Source organism: Dendrobates tinctorius, unplaced genomic scaffold, assembly GCF_039654945.1.
Source record: "Dendrobates tinctorius isolate UK_male_01 unplaced genomic scaffold, ASM3965494v1 ptg000011l, whole genome shotgun sequence".
Classification (NCBI taxonomy): domain Eukaryota; kingdom Metazoa; phylum Chordata; class Amphibia; order Anura; family Dendrobatidae; genus Dendrobates; species Dendrobates tinctorius.
The window spans coordinates 4,604,957-4,624,586 of NW_027361679.1; the positions used below are offsets into that span (position 1 = coordinate 4,604,957).

A 19,630-nucleotide genomic window follows, 5' to 3' on the forward strand; every position below is an offset into this window, starting at 1 on the left:
GGCAGCGGGGTGATCGCAGGCTGTAAGCTGTTCTTAAGACATGGGTTTTCAAGTTCCATTTGAAAGTACCAAATGCAGGGGATAAACATGTGTTGGGCCACAGAATTCTACAGGATGGAGGATACTCCAGGGAAGTCTTGCCGGCGATTGGATGATTGTGAAGGAGAGGAGAGTATGAGGTCTTGGGAGGACCAGAAATTACATGGTTGTAACAATTATGTGGGTACTATGGAATCTCATTGTGTGGGATAAAACGAATCTGAGACCAAAGCTGAGGCAAACAAGTGTATTTAACTAAGAAGTAAGAAGTGAAACCAAAACTAACAGAGATCTTCCTGCAATTATCATGAAGTGCACAGCACAATATAGAAATTTTAATCAAACTTAATAGCTGAGCGTGACCGCTAATATGCACAAGTCCAGCAGTAATATGAAGCGAGAGTACGCACAGCACTTAACCTAGAAGTATAACAATTATGTGAAGCAAAAGTGCGCATGGCACTAAACATAGAAATCCAGCAATAATATGAGCAAGAGTGTGCACAACACTTAACGTAGAAGTTCAGCAATAATATGAGCAAGAGTGCGCATAGCACTTAATGTAGAAGTCCAGCAATACACAGGTGGAGCATTAACAGTAGAAGGTTAATAAATGTACCTTTTATGCTGAAAAGTCCCGCTCAAGTCCAGCACCGCAGCCCACACAGACACAGTCCAAGAAGTGATAAAGATGTCAGAATCTCTTACTGACCACAGCAGTTCCAGAGATGAGTAGCTCCACGCTAGAAGGGACAATAAGTTACACTGGCCAGGATCAGGAAGTCGCCCAGAGGACTGAAGGCAGCTGTAAGTGGACAGGCAGAGCACCAAGTAATGAGCAGCAGCAGCAGCAGGAACTCCAGAAGCAGACCAGGAGGAAACACAGAAGCCAGCAGCAACAAAATACTCAGGCAAGGAGGATTTCCTGAACTGGACTTAAATAGCAGGACAGACAGGAAGTTCAAGGGCAAGGCGAAGTAACAGACGCCATCTTGGACAAGGGCAAAACAGGCTCCATGGAACATCCAGAACACTTACAGTGGTGGGAGATATCGAGAGATTAGTTCCGAGATTTATGGGGGAGACAGATTATGGATGGCTTTGAAGGTCAATGTTACTAGCTTGAAGTAGATACATTGTGGAATTGGGAAACAATGAAGGGATTTGCGGAGGAGTAGCGAGGATAGAAGTGGATTAGTAGAGCAGCAGAGGAACGAACAGACTGGAGAGATGTGATGATGCAATGGGGGATGAAGAGGTCTTAGACCCCACATGGAGTCAAGGCCATCCAAGTGAAGAGGGCTATTCGGAGGAAGAGGTGGTGGTGATGCTGCCCCAGCTGCATAGCAAACGAGGGAGCAGGCTGCAAAAGCGTCAAGGCCAGCCCCTAGCCATCAAGTTGGCTGCAACTGCACACTGCGGTCGGATACTAGATTTTTCTCTGTCCATGTTAATTTTATTTCTATAGACCAACACATTTCACAGCACTTTACAACTAAGGAAGACATATACAGATCCAAAAAAAATAATACAAAGTAAGACAGTTTAAACAGTTACAGGAGGAGTGATCATATAATGAAAAAGTACAGATATAAACCAATACAAAGGATACACACGTGGTCAAAATTGTCGGTACCCCTCGTTTAATGACAGAAAAACCCACAATGGTGACAGAAATAACTTGAATCTGACAAAAGTAATAATAAATAAAATATCTATGAAAATGAACAAATGAAAGTCAGACATTGCTTTCAACCATGCTTCCACAGGATTTAAAAAAAAAAAATAAAACTTATGAAATAGACCTGGACAGAAATGATGGTACCCCTGAAAATAATGTGACAAAAGGGACATGTTAAATCAGGGTGTGTCCATTAAGTAGCATCACAGGTGTCTACAATCTTGGAATCAGTGAGTGAACCTGTATAGAGAGCTACAGATACTCACTGAGCTGTTTGGTGACATGGTGTGTATCACACTCAACATGGACCAGAGGAAGCAAAGTAAAGAGTTATATCAGGAGATTAGAAAGAAAATTATAGACAAACAAGTTAAAGGTAAAAGATATAAGACCATCTCCAAGCAGCTTGATGTTCCTGTGACTACAGTTGCACATATTATTCAGAAATTTAAGCTCCATGGGACTGTAACCAACCTTCCTGGATGTGGCCGCAGGAGGAAAATAGATGACAAATCAAAGAGATGGATAATACGAATGGTAACAAAAGAGCCCAGAAAAACTTCTAAACAGATTAAAGGTGAACTTCAAGCTCAAAGAACATCAGTGTCAGATCGCACCATCCATGGTTGTATGAGCCAAAGTGGACTTCATGGGAGATGACCAAGGAGGACATCATTGTTGAAAAAAAATCATAAAAAAGCCAGACTGGAATTTGAAAAACTACATGTTGACAAGGCACAAAGCTTCTGAGAGAATGTCCTATGGACAGATGAGACAAAAATGGAACCTTTTGGCAAGGCACATCAACTATATGTTCACAGACAGAAAAATGAAGCATATCAATAAAAGAACACTGTCCCTATGGTGAAACATGGAGGAGGCTCTGTTATGTTCTGGGGCTGCTTTGCTGCATCTGGAACAGGGTGTCTAGAATCTGTGCAGGGTACAATAAATCTCAAAACTGTCAAGGGATTCTAGAGAGAAATGTGCTGCCCAGTGTCAGAAAGCTTGGTCTCAGTCGCAGGAAATGGGTCTTGCAACAGGATAATGACCCAAAAACACAGCTAAATCCACCCATGAATGGCTAAGTGGAAAACATTGGACTATTCTATGAGTCCTGACCTAAATCCTATTGAACATCTTTGGAGAGAGCTGAAACATGCTGTCTGTAAAATGCAACCTTCAAACACGAGACAACTGGAGCAGTTTGCTCTTGATGAGTGGGCCAAAATACCTGTCGAGAGTTGCAGAAGTCTCATTGACAGTTACAGGAATCGTTTGATTGCAGTGATTGCCTCAAAAGGTTGTGCAACAAAATTTTAAATTAAGGGTACCATCATTTCTGTCCAGGCCTATTTCATGAGTTTTATTTTTTTTTAATTCATGAGTTTTATTTTTTTTTAATTCTGTGAAAGCATGGTTGAAAAGCAATGTCTGACTTTCATTTATTTATTTTCATAGATTTTATATTTATTATTACTTTTGTCATATTCAAGTTATTTCTGTCACCATTATGCTTTTTTCTGTCATTAAACGAGTTGTACCAACAATTTTGACCACGTATGTATATATACATATATATATATATATATATATATATATATAAAATTATAGATATATAAAATTACAAATTTTATTGAATGAAATAATAATTATACAAGATAAAAACAGCTGAACCAAAATAACGGGGCATGTCACACAATGGGAATGGTAGTGGTAATATTAACTCCAAAAAAGAAATATAAGCTGAAATCATAAATTAATGCTAAGGGTGATCATAGTCAATTTGCATTGTAATTAGTGTTGAGCATTCCGATACTGCAAATATCGGTTATCGGCCGATATTCGCTGTATCGGAATTCCGATACCGAGTACCGATATTTTTTCAATATCTGATACTGGAATCGGAAGTCCCCATAATGTAATGAGCCACTGTTGTGGCTGTGATTAGCTGCTGAAATGATGTCATCATGATGCGTGGTCTGTGCGCATCATGATGCGCGGTCTGTGCCGACTGCGGGGGGCCTGTGCCGGCTGTCGGGGGTCTGTACGGGCCTTCCAGGGGCTTGTGCCGGCTGTTGGGGGTCTGTATGGGCCTGCCGGGGGCCTGTGCCGGCTGCCGGGGGTCTGTACGGGCCTGCCGGGGGCTTGTGCCGGCTGCCGGGGGTCTGTATGGGCCTGCCGGGGGCTTGTGCCGGCTGTCGGGGGTCTGTACGGGCCTTCCAGGGGCTTGTGCCGGCTGTTGGGGGTCTGTATGGGCCTGCCGGGGGCCTGTGCCGGCTGCCGGGGGTCTGTACGGGCCTGCCGGGGGCTTGTGCCGGCTGCCGGGGGTCTGTATGGGCCTGCCGGGGGCTTGTGCCGGCTGTCGGGGGTCTGTACGGGCCTGCCGGGGGCTTGTGCCAGCTGCCGTGGGTCTGTGCGGGCCTGCCGGGGGCTTGTGCCGGCTGCCGGGGGTCTGTACGGGCCTGCCGGGTGCCTGTGCCGGCTGCCGGGGGTCTGTGCCGGCCTGCCGGGGGTCTTGTGTGTGTGCAGGCATCGTCCGATGGGAATCGAGACGACGAATTAGGAGAAGAGATGCCGTTCGCCCTCACCACCACCGCGCTTACAGCCACCGCGCAAGAAGGGCCTCAGCCGGGACCCTTAGGGGGAATGCTGGAACAGCTACGCGACAAGTGGATCCAGCAGCAGCAGGAAGATGGAGAAATTGGACTCCTACACCTCCTGGGACCTGGATGACGAAGAGGACTTCACAGCCACATCCGCAGGCCCTCCAAGTAATGACATTACAGCAGACCCAGTCAGCCGGCCAGAATCGACCAATCCACCACCATCCACCACCCCAGAAAGTTCCACCCCGGTCGAACTTAGACGCTCTGAGGGGTCAACAGCTGGCAAACCCCCTGAACGTTATGAACAGGACCAGTTCGTATGGCGACAAGAACTGTCGTCTCCAAAGACTAACTCGAGTCTACTAAAGCCCTCACCCGAGGACTGGTGAGCATACAGGGTGGGGGAGTGTGGGAGAGGGTCCCCGTTGAGTGTCCGGGTCGGAACCAAGGGGACCGTCACCTGGGTTCCGGGGGAAGCTGTTTCCGGGGGACAGAGTTCAGGGACGGACCGTGGAGACTGAGAGCTAGAACGACTCACCAGAGCCAGGAAGGAGGCCAGAGACAGGAGAGATACTTCCCCTGGACATCAGTGGGTTGGCGCCGAGACGACCGTCTGAGAACCGCTGCCCTGTGTCGACCAGCGGCTACCGCCGCCTTCTTCCAGCCCATGGCTGCGGCCTGCCCACGGTCACCAGCGGCCGTTGCCGCCTCGCTCCTGCCCGCAGACACCAGCGGCCGCCGCCGCCTCACTCCAACCCATGGCTGCGGCCTGTCTCCCGCTGCCCGCAGCCACTCTGCCCTCACCCGTGGTCGCAGCAAGCGCAGTGCTGTCAGCAGCCACCACTGTCCCGCTCCGATCCGCGGCAGGGGCCGAGCCTCTGCTTGCCGCGGATTCCCCGTCGCAGCTGCTAGCTGCACAGGTGGCCTGTCACCCACCACCGCGCATCGCTGCCACTTACCTCTGTCCAGGGGCTGCGGCCTACTCGTCCAAGGAGTCCTCCGGGGCTGGAGGTGCCCCAGCGCCACAGGAGTGGTGGAACCCTCGAAGACTACTCTTCAGCAGCTGGGCCCAGCGGCTGCTACGCCGATGATCCACCGTCCAGAGCGCCAAGGGACGTCAGGACGGCTAAGTTGACTATTTAGTTAAGAACCCGTAGTCGGCCATACCGCGGCCATATAGTGACCGGCTCTTGCCGGATGTAGTCGTGTTCTACTCTGTGTTTACTTGTATTGAGCCCCTGCGAGGGCAAGCCTTGTTACCCCTTTTGGTCGGTCAGGCCGAGCCTGAGGAAAGTCACCTCTAGGCCTATAAACGTTATTACAAAAGCACCAAACCGTCTTGTGACTCGTCACTGCATCCTGCGTACCTGCTAGTAGCACACAGCAGCAGCCTATAGTGGAGTTTCATCTGCAAGCATGTATGGGTGAGTAGCTCAGCAAAACAACTCCACTTGACCAACAATGAGTGGGCCTCCATGTATCCATGTGGGATGTGTATGCCGTGTTGTGCTGCTTAGAATACTCCTCCAATATGGCCTATCATCACTGTTATCTCATTTCTATGCCTCCTAGAAAAACAAAGCTTCAGGTGATAATGGATGGGGTGGTGGCACAGGAGAAAGAGGAGGAGTAACAGGGACCATTCACAACATTATCATGCCAGGCATCCACACATGTCTTGAAGAATGGGTTCCAGTGTAAGGAGGTGGCCGGGAACCTCACGTGCCTCCTCTCCCTTGGACACTGTTCAGGCAATTACATGCGGCACCTCATTGTTAATAATGTGTAATGCAATGTTTATGTACTGTGATGTCATGTATCTGCCATGTACTTTTATGATTAGGGATAGAAACTAGCGTAGAGTAATAGTGGGGTTAGAAAAGAGGGGAGCACATTAGAGATAAAGAATAGGATAGATATTTGTGTCAGTTTAGGCACAGGCAGCAAGGGGTTATTCAGTGGGGAGGAGTTAGAGCAGAGCAGCACAGAGCAAGGAGATATAGGACAGGCACTTCCTGATTAGAGGCATAAGCCAGGGCAGTTCACAGGGCAGGTTATATGAGAAGCAGACAGTGACTGGCTGTGGGGATGTCTGCTATGGCAGTAAGGGGCCACAAGTGGGGAATAGTGCAGTCGAGCATCAGCTTAACAGGACCATCCCTAAGAAGGATCCGGGGTCTAAGACTGGGGCGGGAGCAGTTGGAACCGGATGAGGGGCTGACAGAGAGCTGGTGACATGGAGGGCACAGATGGGACACGGACTGTCCAAGGAGACTGCCCGGATGGCAGGGGAAAGGAAGGCACTGTCAGAACAGAGTCTGATTAGAGCTACGGCCGCGAATGTCGGGAGGAAAGAGAGAGATTACAGAAAGAATAGAGTCTGCCCGGAAGACAGGGAAAGTACAGGATACATGGCTCTGTGTGAATTGTGCTGCCAAGGTGTTGAGTGCCCTTTTTATAAGTAAAGTTGAACTGTTGGAAAAAGACTGTGACTCCGAAGTGTTTTGTGGAATTGGGAAACCCGGATCTGGAGAGACAGAACTGGAAGTAACTCTGACAGTAACCATGAGTGTTCTGCTGCGCGTGCTGCATGTGCAGCAGAAGGGACATTGTGTTTTATCTGTGAGGTGCCAGGGTGTGGGAACAGTATAGCCCGTTGCCATGACTACCACCCTGGCTGCCTTACACCTGTACCAAAAGCGGACAGGTACACAAATGTCCAGCCAGGGAACAATGTTGTAAAATGGGGAGTAGAAGTATGAGGAGGTGGATGAACAACTGTGTTCACAGCAGGGTGGCACTCAAACCAGCTCACTTACATCAATGAAGCATGACTTGGGGGATACAGATGATACAGAGGACCCAGATGTTACACCTCCCACTGTGGACAGCTTGTCTTTGCCTCTGGGCAGCCTGGCACACATGAGGCAATTTATGCTGCTGTGCCTACGCAATATAGAGGGAAATAGATGAATGTCTGGCTCACCAACCAAGTAAAAATCTAAATTTATTAGAAAATGGTTAAAAGAAAAAACATTAAAACAACCTGATGCATTTCTGGCGTGACAGTGCACCCTTAGTCATATGATTAAGTGCGCACTGTCGTGCCAGAAACGCGTCAGTTTGTTTTAATGTTTTACCTTTTAACCATTTTCTAATAAATTGGGATTTTTACTTGGTTGGCAAGCTGGACATTCATCCCTTTCCCTCTACGTGTTTGCTGAGTGTACTTGCAGGATCGGCACCCACCAGTTATTACTTATTATTATTATTATTTACTTATATGGCACCATGGATTCCATGGTGCTGTACATGAGAAGGGGTTACATACAAATTACAGATATCACTTACAGTAAACAAACTAACAATGACAGACTGATACAGAGGGGAGAGGACCCTGCCCTTTTGGGCTTACATTCTACAGGATGGTGGGGAAGCAGACAGTAGGTTGGGGGGTTGCAGCAGTTCCGGTGTTGGTTGAGGAGATATCTCCGGTAGTGGTGAGGAGGTAGCAGGGTCATTGCAGGCTGTAAGCTTTCCTGAAGAGGTGGATTTTCAGTTGTACCATGACAACCTCCATTGGATTCCAGACTTAGTCCTACACATGGTGACTCCCAGTTATTCTTCTCCTCTTGCCTACGCAATGACCGCCTAGTTTCCCGGATTGTTACAACTGCTGATCATGGGATGGCAACCTGCTGGATCCCCGCTACAAGCAGAATGTACTTACTTCTGTCACTAGAGCGAAATTGAAAAATGTGGGAATAGTTGCACATGCTGTTAGACGTACTACTGACACAATCCTCACCTGATAGTGAGGGCTCAGTAGAAGCACAAGACAGGGGAGGATGAAGTCGCCAAAGCAGCTGGGGCACTGGCATCATCTTGTAAGGGATGGTTAGCATGGCATAAACGTGTAAAACCTTACTCAACACATCGCAAAATTCAGCTCCATCATCTGATATGGTCCCTATTTTGGTATAGAACAAACAGATATTTTTTGTTGCAGTACAAACAAAGGCTCTTTGACACAGTAGTCCCAGAGGCTTTTTGTTGAAGTAGAAACAGAGGATTTTTGGCACAGTGCTCCCAGAGGCTTGTGGTAAAGTAGAAACAGAGGTTTTTTGGCACAGTAGAAACATTCTTTTTGGCCCACAAATGGGAAAGAGACAGCTGCTGAGTAGAACATTTTTTTTAGACACTGTGAGGAATCGCTGTCATTCAAGGTTGGGGGACACTCGCTTGGCAGCCACACAATTAGATCCAGCTCGGGTTTTCATAAGCCATAACAGTCCGTGAGGTTTATTCACCATCATAAACCACAGCAGCAATATACAACAGCGCAGCGTCCATTATATAGCTTCACATGACAGCATAGCGTCCATTATACAGGCTATTTAGCCCCAGGGTTATCTCACCCACGTCAGGGTTCCCATATGGCTGTTTCTCCAGGCTGCAGACATCCACTCATTCCTCAGGGACTCTCAGACGCTGGCCGCCATTACACACACAGCCGCTCCACAGGCTGTTAGTGAGGCGATCCTTCTCCTCACGGGACCTTCCAAACTGGACCAATCAGGTCCCAGCATTCAACTCTTGTGACCTATCCTGGCTACGTTATATGGTCCGTAGCCACGCCCACTGGGTTACAAGGCTATGACCTCATCACAGGTCCTTCACCTACTCACATAGCCTTTTACTATAGGTGTTATCAGACACACCCCTGGGTAGGTTTGTGGGCAGCTAGAACCCGCCCATCTCTCCAGCTGCCTGAAGGCTTCTCCCTAACACATAGGCACGAAAGATCAGCTCTGCTGATCAGCACATAACCAAGTCTTCATCTCAAAGCCACCCACTTTGAGACACACCACAGCCACTACGTATTCTACCACTCATCCTCTCTCTTGGGACATCCACACAGTGCCCCCTAGTGGACACAGTGGTCATTACACCACATACCCCGCCCCTCTGTTCAAACTTGTGGGGTTGAACACACAATCTTACACCAGGATGTCGAGACCGGGCACACATTACACCTTGCCCCACAGGTCGAGAGAACCGTCTCCATCTGTCATATGGCCTCATCTCTGCATTAGGCTTCCCCCGCCCCAAGCGGTCAGAATATCGGTCATTGTCCTTGACCCTCCATTTGCAGTCTGTCTGCGTCATCAGACACTGTTTAGTCACCACTCTCCTAGAGTGCGCTTCGTCACCTGACCGTTCTCCCACTGACCGGCTCTCCCGGTTGGTACGGTCATCAGTCCTAATCGGCCCTACTGTCTGGCCTGAGTCTGACTCATTCAGCATCTCACAGGAACTACGGTCTCTCACCGTCAACCTGCCAGCCGAACTACCACTTGCTGACATTCTTCGGCCATCTGCCCTGTCACTTCTTGGCGGAACTCTTCGGGTCCTTACATCTTGTTGAATTGCAGGCGGCTGCCACCTGGTATTCCGTACTTCTTTATTAATTCGCCGGCGGTCCTACCTCAACTGCTCAATCTCTTGCAGGTACCCCACTCGATACTCTACGAGCATCCGAAAGTCTCTCAGGCTCTCCATGGAGCCAACCACCATGATGGGAATCCTACCCACTTCACTGGATATCTGGTCTTCATCATCATGAGGGATCCTCACTCTCACCACACCGGAGATATTCACAAAGTCTTGCATTACCTTCCTGGATCTTCCAATGATTCTCCCAATCAGAGCTTTGGGTACCTGAACCTCCTCTTTCCGCAAACCCCTCCGGTCCATAGCCTCCCTGGCTAACTCCAGGCATCAAGCAGCTTTCACATTACTCTGCCTGACCAACTGTTTGACTCGTCGACACTGCAAATGCATCTCTTTCAGGACAGCTACACGGTTTGATGTATCTTCTCTGGCTGATATTATCACTAACTGCCGAGTCTCAGGTGCCCAGTGCACCTCACACACCTTGACTGCCTCCTTGAAAGCCTCATGTACACCTTCCTCCACACAGGCGTCTTGCATGTCTTCTGGAACGTCAATCACAGTCTTGAAGGACGTGGTCTTGCTCTCTTCCAGGCTAGGAGGCTCTGGCCTTACCACCGACACTTCCCTCACTACAGTTGACCTGACCAGGTAACTGTCTTCTTCAGTTCTTAACTCATCAACTTCACACGATTGGATCACTTCCTGACCCTTGGCCACTATGGCTACTGACAGTTCTGTCTTATTATCACGCACGCTCACCTGCGGTAAGTCTTCGTCCAACTTCTCCTGCAGAAGACTTTTTACTACTCCTCTGAGTTCCCCCATCTCTTCCTTGAGGTTCTTGTTCACACTTTGCCAGATGGACAGGTGTCCTCTGAGCTCCAAGATCTCTTTCTTGAGCTCCTCGACCCTGTGCTCAGCCGTTTCTCTCAGGACTCTTTCTCGTTTGACACACTCATCTACCTCCTCTCTGAGGGCCTTATTCAGTCCTTGCCACGTTACCATGTGGCCTTTGAGCTCAGAGACTTCTTTATCTAGCCCTGCTATACTGTGCTTCCTTTCTTTCTCAGAGCCACAGTCACCCCCAGAGATTAAGTCATCCCTCCAGTTACCCACTAACCGTGTAACTACTTCCGCCGTCTTATCCACCAGGTCAGCATCAGTTTTGTCACGAGTTTCAGTCAGCACAGCACTAGATTCTGTCCTAGTGGTGGCTACTGGCAACAACACGTCACAGTCACACCACATCATACGGTGAACCCCCAAGACACTCTCAATCCGTGTGTCAGCTCCGCTCTTTTTGTTTACCACACCATTCTCATTCACACTGTGGTACCCTTCAGGTGACGTCAGGTCAGTAAATTCATCTAACGCAATTCTTTCTCTGGTCGCCCCTACGTCTGGCCTGTCCACGTTAGGAGGCGTCAGCGTCTTCGTATTGGTTAGTCCAACAGTAGGAACGTCTCCACCCTCGTGGCATATATCATCAAACCTGACAAAGTCCCGACCCCACTCCAAGGCATACACTAAGTCTGATGGTAAACTGCCCCCTTGGCACTCACTGCCTCCGAGCTCCTCAAACATTATTCTGTCTACCGCATAGTTCACCATGACCCCATGTTTACAGCGAACCTGGACCATTTTTTCGGTCAGACAGAAAGTGAGAGCAGTTCCTACCAAAGTCACCTGACTCTTTGAGTCCAACCGTCCCGATATCCCTTCCCGGTGTAGCATCACGGTACACACTTGCGGCCAGTCATCACTCGTAAAGAATATCCCACATTCTGGAAATGACATACATGAACACTGCGGTTTCCCAGACATACCCACTGAGCCAACCAGTGCTGCCATTTCTTCACACTCGGCCCCTTTCTGGACCACCACCCCAATTTGGGTCACCGCCCCCCTCTGGGACTCCACTTCTTTTTTGGTTACCACCCCAATTTGGGACTCCACCCCTTTTTGGGCTACCACCCCAATTTGGGTCACCGCCCTCTTTTGGGACTCCACCCCCTTTCGGGATCTCCCCATGTCTGTTATACTGGTCTTCTCAGACCACAGTTCACACCACACAGTTTATGTCTCTTACGATACCACACAAGTCTTTGTTGGCACCACCACAGCTCCTGCTGTCACCGATCACCGTCACCACCGGCTGCTGCTCACACACACAGCGGCTGGAGTCACTGCAGCTCCTGCTGCGCCATCTTCGTGGACCCGCCGATCCACCGGAAGCCGCTTGTCACCTTCGTGGCCCCACTGAGCCACATCAAGCCGCTTTTCACCTTCTTGACTCCCACTGAGCCACCGCAGGCTGAGTCGAGAAAAAAGAAGAAAAAACACCACAAAGAACTCAAAAACTCACGTGTCCTGACTGTGTGCTATTCAGGACGCTCCTGTCTCCACCTGAGACCGTCCAACACACAGGGCGCACCGGGTGCGATTCAGGGAGCGACCCTCCTCCCAGGGTCTCCCCACACACCGGCCTCACCAGGTCCAGGGGCTCAGCGGGTGCTCTTCAGGACATCTGTCTCCGCCTGAGACTGCCCAACACTCGCGCCTCACCAGGTCCAAGGTCACACCACGTGCTCCTGGGATCCGACTCTGCTCCCAGGGCTGACCCTCCAGGACCTTTCCTCACTGAACCCTCCAGGAACACTGTCTTCCTCACTGACCCAGGTCAGTACCACACGAACAGCTGTCTGATACCTGTGTCGGCCACACGGGTCACCGTTATACACATAGAGTAGAAATTTTTTACACACTCTACTCGCAAAAAAACTCTGCAGAGTACAATAATTTTTTTATACACTACTCGCAAAAAACGCTGTAAAGCACAATTTTTTTAGACACTACTCACAAAAAACTGCAGAATACAATTATTTTGTAGATACACTACTAGTAAAAAATGCTGCAGAGTATAAGAATTTTTACACACACTATTCACTAAAAACGCTGAAGAGTACAATTATTTTGTAAAAACTACTCACTAAAAGCGCTGCAGAGTACAATCATTTTTAGACACACTACTTGCAAAAAAACGCTGCAGAATATAATTTTTTGACACACACTACTCGTATAGACACAGCAGTACAGTAAAATTATTTGTTTGGCCTACAAAAGGCAAAGCGATGGCTGCTGAGGTTTATTTATTTACCAAACTTCTAGAAAAGACACAGTGGTCCAAAAAATGTATTTGTTTCACCTACAAATGGCAAAGAGGCAGCTCCTGAGTAGAATTATGGTAGGCATATGTCACAATCCATTTTTGGATCTGTGGCAGATTTGGCTTTTTCATATTAAAACTTTTTTTTTTCAGGCCATCAGGGTTGTTGGTGATACAGGTCCTTTCTAGATACCGACCAAGCAGAAGCAGCTCTCTGGTGTTCATCCAAGTTTGGTGTATTGGAGTCTTGTTGCTGTGCTATCTGTGGTGTGGAGTTTGCAGTGGTGCAGATAAGCTAAGTGCTGTGTTTTTGCTACCTTGTCCCTTTTGAGACTGTTCCCCTCACCTTGTGTTACTTAGCTGTAGTGGCTAGGCTAGCGTCCTAAGCCGGCCAGTGCATTAGCAAGGACAGTTTGAGGTGACAGTTTAGGGACGAGGAATCCTGATGTCGGCAGGGGCAACGACCTGCATAGGGTGTTAGGTTAGACCAGGGACAGGCTCAGGTTGCGCTCAGGAGGTGTCTCCGTCCCTGGTTCCCTATTGTCAGGGCCTTCCTCTCCCCTATTTTATCGGCATTGAGTCGCTTAATTTTTTTGGTGACCGACCAATCGCTGGGTCGTGACACACTGGGCCAGTCACTCCGTGACAACATTGCCCTGTTCCAGCTTTTTTGAGATGTGTTGCTGCCATCCATTTTTGAATGAGATTGATTTTTTTCAAATAAAATCGATAACAGATATAAAATAAGTTATGGCTATAAGAGATTTTCCAAATCATTGCATCCTTGTTTTCTTTATATTTTACAGTGTCCCAAATCTTTTAGAATTGAGGCTTTAATATAGATAAGAGTAATCAGTCCCAGTTTTAATATACTTCCATAATGTCCTGTCAAGATATTATTATCATGATAGTTATACATTTGCCTAAATATTAATGTTCCTGGTGAAAACCCTCTTTGTGCTTAAATTACGCTTTAGGTATTTTTTTCTTAAAAATACTAGGACAAGTTGACAACTAGTTAGTACAAACCCATTACAAATTGTAGATGTGACCCTTAATACTAAATCATTAAGTTTGAAGGACAACCAGATTAAACATTGGCTTATGTAGAATTGCAGCAACTCCACTTGTGTGTTACTGTATTTGTCAATCTTTTTTACAAAGTGAAACTTTGTATGACAACTATTCTTCTATTATTTTATCACAGATTATTTGTGCAGATATTTTCATTATTTTATTCACTGAAAAATTAATTATACTAGATAGTCCAATAAATAGGGACCTAAGAAACACAAAAGAATTTCATTTTGCTATTCCTCTATTTCAAAAAGGCAAATCAAAAGAATTTTTAATTGTAACAGTCAAGTACAGTAATGTCCCCTAGAGCACATAGATGAGTACTAGAGATGAATGAATCTGTTGAGATTAAAATTCAGAAGCTCACTCAGATTTGACAAGGAAATTTGATTCAATTGAATGCTCCTTATTGTATGCTGAGGTATCTACAGATGCCAAAGCATAAAAACATAGGATTCAAAAAAATGAATGCTCATTGGCCCATTGTCCCCAAACTACGCCTTCCAATTCTCTATGCCTCTTTTTACCTTCCCTTGTAGCATGCATGCGTTTTTGATTCTTACTAGCCCTCACATTCACTGCATGTCACGTCACCGTAGCATACGTCGTAACAAGATGGAGTTATGAGGTGCACCACCAAAACCACATCAGGTGATGCAAATTGTGCTGTCATGATATGCGCGAGGATGGCACAGCACACAGTAATGTCAGAGGTCTACTCAGTGCAAGAAGCACACCTTAGAGTGAATCGAGCTGCAAAGGATACACTCAATGGAGAAAGTGAAAAGAAGAGTTTCGGCGGACCGGACAGCGGGCTGTTATTCCAGTGGGACTCAGTCCTAAAGTCTTTGAAGTAAAACATTGCTTAAAAACAAGCAGTGAAATCTTTTGCCTCACAGAAAGAATTAGCTGTGATCCAGGGCTGTAATGTCTGTATACTCTTTTGCTTGTCCCCTCTGCCCAACTATGATCAGACCATGTTCCTGTACAATCAGACACAGCCATTACACAGAACACAGCAGGGGCACATTTATCTCAGCACAGGAACATTTTATTAACACATCCAATTGTGGATCTTATTTTTATTCTAAGATCTCTTAATTAAAATGTACTTTGTTTGTGGGAAAACCCTTTAAGTCCTACATACACATTAGACTAATATTTGCCAAACCAGCCGATATATACAGGCTCGGCCAACTGTCTAATGTGTTTGGGAGCCACAGATAATTTATTGTTGATAATTTATCTATCCAGAATGTCCGATTTAATATGCGGATCATGCTCTCTCGTGGAGATAAGCTGCTGCCAGACATGTTTGGCAACGGCTCTCTTATAGAAAACATAGGAGTGCTCAGCTGAACAAGTGCTCCTGTGTATGAGAGAGCCAGCTGAGGTGTCTGCAGGCTAAACGATTAGCCAAACCATTGTTCAGCCGTCAGCCATCTAATGTGTATGGTGGGCTTTAGGATGCGTGAACGCTATGTTTGTAGTATCTGTTTAGTGTGTCTGTCAGTATATTCATAGATCCTCATAGTGATCTTTTGGCCTGTGTTGGGTTGGTATACATCTACCTTTATAAGTCTACTCTATATCTTTTTCCCTTTCTGACTTATGTTAGTTGTATTGGTCATCTAGTTTTGTATGATATTTTCAGCTGATGTTTGTTCCGCTTATATCACATGTAGTGCCATGGGGTTGGTACAGTGTGACAGATAGGCAGGGAGCACAGAAAGTTCAACATAAATCGTGTCTTTATTTTTAGAACTCACACATAGGAGTGATGTCCTCCGGATCGCAGCCGGGTTTCCACAAACATAGTCCAGAACTGAAAACCCTTTGCCGTGGACAATGGCACCGTCGTGTCTCTTGGGTGTATCAGCCGCTTTGAAGTCCCTGGCTCTATGTTAGCTCCACACAGACCCACCTACTCTGCAGCTTGCAAACTCCAAACTGAGTTGGGTCGCCCTCCCAGGGCTGTGGGGTACTCGGTAACGGGCCGGTGTCGGCGGGATGTGTCACAGCAGCGGTGACCCGGTCCGTGGCCCTGGGCACCCAATTTATGGAGGAAATTGAATGGTAGAATGTAGTTAATGGAATAGTTCGTGACGCCACCTGTGGTGTTCGGCAAGTGAGATGCAGATCCTCTGGGGCTGGTGGTGTGTTGCAGCCAGATGGTGAAGCTCCCCACAGGTGGAGCTGTAGCCCCAGGGCAGTGTAGATGTAGGGGAAGAGAAGAGGCACAAGCGGTGTAGAAGCTGGTACCCAGATGTAGCGGTGCTGGGTGCGTTGGCGCAAGAATGAATGGAGGACACCAGGGATTGTAGTTTCAAAGCTTTACTCACAGTCTGTAGTGCACACAGGTGCCTGCTTCCATGCCGTGTCCTCCGGGTCAGGGACTCAGTCAACCTCCAGGCAAGATGGAATGCTCCCTTCCAACGCTCCGCCAACATGTACCTTTCTGAACATCTCCTCTTATAGCGCCTTTAAGTGTGAAGATCTCCTAGCACTGAGTTACACTGGAGTTCCTCCTGACAGATGTTCTCAAGAACTCTACTTGTATGGCAGACAGCTGTAGCCTGCTTCGGGGACTCCTCACTCCTGAGTCCCGGCACACTATCCAAGTTGCTGTTGTGCCCCAAGTCTTAGATGGGAGTAGTGTATTTACAGCCCACTACTCCACCGGTGTCTGCTGCAGGACCATTAGCATCCATACAACCTCGGGGACCGGGCCCCGGCCTTGCGCTTAGAACTTCTAAGCAGGGTTCTCTCCTAACCCACGTCCTCTGTTCCCTTTTACTCCTTTGTTCCGTACTAATCTCTCTCTCTTATGGAAGATCAGGTTTCAGTTCAATGTCTTTCTCCTTCTTTCCTTTCCCGTGCCAGCAGACCCAGGTCACTGATGTCTGCTGCAGCACCTCCTTCCTCCATCCCTCTCTCATGGATCTTCTTTCCTCACTCCTCTCTGAGTGGCTTCCTCTCCCAGACTCACCTACTGACTGACTGACTGAAATTCTCAACCTTCCCGCTCTTTTATGTATTCTCAACTCCACCCGCCTCCCAACACGTTTAGTGTTCCAAGCAGGGAACCACCAAAGGTGTTCTGCTACTCTCTAAGCAAGGAGCCGCAATGTGGTTTTGCTGAACTACTCTGTTGTGTGGGGTGCGAGTGTTGGAGCATGGTCAGGAGCCTCCAACTTACCAGGATGGTGGGGCACCACACCTCAGGAGGAGGTGCAGTTCCTCTGTGGCGACTGAGCCTCAGGGGCACCACAGACACACCCAAGGCAAATCTAACAGATTTTTTTAATGGAATCATCGTCATAGAGCCACTTCCAAAACCCGGAGTGGAGAGAGGGATTTGCCCCACTACCAAACCTGTAAATCCCTCTAAAAATAAATGCCCTTAATGGGTTTTCCTAAAAATCTGACTAATTCACTACTTGGAGCCAATCCACTCTTTCTTTTTCTTTGCCTTGTGAGTTGTGAGTCATGACATCCTGCTGTGAACACAAGGCATTTCAGCGGGTTTAATAGGACTCCGCCACATACTGGGGGACACATATCGACCCTCGCATATGACCCCCCTCGCTGCCTCACACAGGGAAAAGGTTGTATGACAAGATGAATTTCAAGATGACAGATTCTTTGCTCTCAAAGGAAATAAGTCACCCCAAGGAAATATATTTTGTACCTCTGTATCCAATTCTCTAAATCCATATTCTGTTGTGTAAGCACTTTGTTCATATAGCACTATGTGAGCATTCACAGAACAAGTTATTCACATGTATCTTTCATCCCTAATATCTCCCATTTACTTTTATCATTTCAATCATAGCACTTGACCCAGGGTATTACAGTAAAAACAAGTTGCCTAATATACAATGTAAAAATGACAACTGCTTTATTGATATGGGTATGAACGCTGAGACCACTATCGAGCACAAGAATCACTATGGGTCCTGTCCATCCTCTTAGAGGGTTGTCTTGTATTCATGATTCCACTCTGTTGGACTGCAAGGCTATTCTGATAAGGGGGCTTCACACATAGCGATATCGTTAGCAATATCGCTAAAGTGTCACCGATTTTGTGACGCAGCAGTGATATCGCTAGCGATATCGCTATATGTGACACTTACCTCCGACCGCCTCCCCCGCTGGTTATCGCTGATTGCGTGAGAACGTCCTGGGCCGTTTCTTGTCGGCAGCTTCCTGCTGGGCTTCCTGCTGGCGTTCACGAGCGATGCATGGACACGGGCGGAAGAAGTCATCATCGCTGCGTGTGACAGGTAAGTAACGACCGCTGCTGCGTCGCTGCATCGCTGGTGAGATCTGCCTGTTTGGCAGCTCACTAGCGACCATTTAGCGATGCGCCAGCGATCCTGACAGGGTCATATCGTGGTCGGGATCGCTGGTGCATCGCTAAATGTAACTTGGCCCTTAGTCCCATAGAGACTAAATGGACTTCCAATGATCGAGTATTTTTCACCTGCCTAGGTGATAACATCTTATCACCTGTAGATATAAGTAAATATTGTAGACTTACTTAATGCACCGTTATCATAATTTCCATACATATACGCACTGCACACAACACTACCACACCTCCTATTTTTTTTCTGTAACTCCTAACATCTGCCAGGTACTACCAGTGTCCTCTCATACTATCACACAGTATCTGTGAATAAACACGGCTGATCATTCATATTAGAGCACCTATCACTTAGGGAACAAAATAAAGGAACAAATACAAAATCCAGCTCAGAATCTCACCCAGAAGAAACTGCACACATTTCATTACATTTGTAGTATGTGTTATTCTGGACAAACATACAGTATAGGGGGAAAACAAAGAAATAATGCCAAAATAATGCCATACCCAGAAAGTGCTGAATTTTGAAAAATTTCTAAAGTGCCACACAAAAAAATTATTGTTTGCAGTGCGTTCCATTTCTCTATACACTTGCATAATAAATCTGGTCAAAGTTCAACATATATTTTAGATTTAGTTTCTTCTATGAGTATCTTATGGTATAATAAACACTACATGTACATTCATTTTTGATATACACAACAATGTTAAAATATGGGACCAGGTAATTGTGTGATGCATAAAGTACTATAGGACTAGCGAGCTGAAGTTTAGAGGTAAGAGCAGTAAATATTACACCATAAGTGGCAGTGAATGAATATCGGTGTTTCCTTACTTGTCCTGCAGTGCTCATAGTGAGTCCTTCTGAGGTGTAGTAGGATGTGCGGCTGCTTCTCCTGGAGTACACAGAGCAGAGCCTTATAGGGGGTTACCAGCCCATAACCCTCCCAATTATCTCCCCTCTTGCTTCCTCCTTTTACATATTGCTATGATATATTGCTGATAACACCATAGTGTACAGTGCCATAAATGTACATATAATGACTTTTATTGTTTCTATGTTTCACTGTGTTTATATTGTGAGATTTGTAGCTTTTATACTTTGAAAACACATCTATGCAGTTGATAAAGTGTGAATATCAGACATTTAAGTGAATCCTTAGCTTCCTCTTATGTGCTGATTTCTACAGTTCACAGAGAGACCAGAAATGTGGTCCGATGAAACTGAATGT

At 47.0% G+C, this 19,630-nt stretch overlaps 1 protein-coding gene across 1 annotated transcript in view; it reads right to left on the reverse strand.

The window, feature by feature from the left end:
- The window catches only part of LOC141100781 (alcohol dehydrogenase 1), a 56,504-nt gene extending 37,181 nt beyond the window's left edge, over positions 1-19,323 (reverse strand). The window contains exon 1 of the mRNA XM_073589461.1: positions 19,234-19,323. Coding sequence (XP_073445562.1) covers positions 19,234-19,251 — 18 coding nt within the window. The 5' untranslated portion in view covers positions 19,252-19,323. The remainder of the gene's footprint in view (positions 1-19,233) is intronic.
- Between the last annotated feature and the right edge of the window lie 307 nt (positions 19,324-19,630).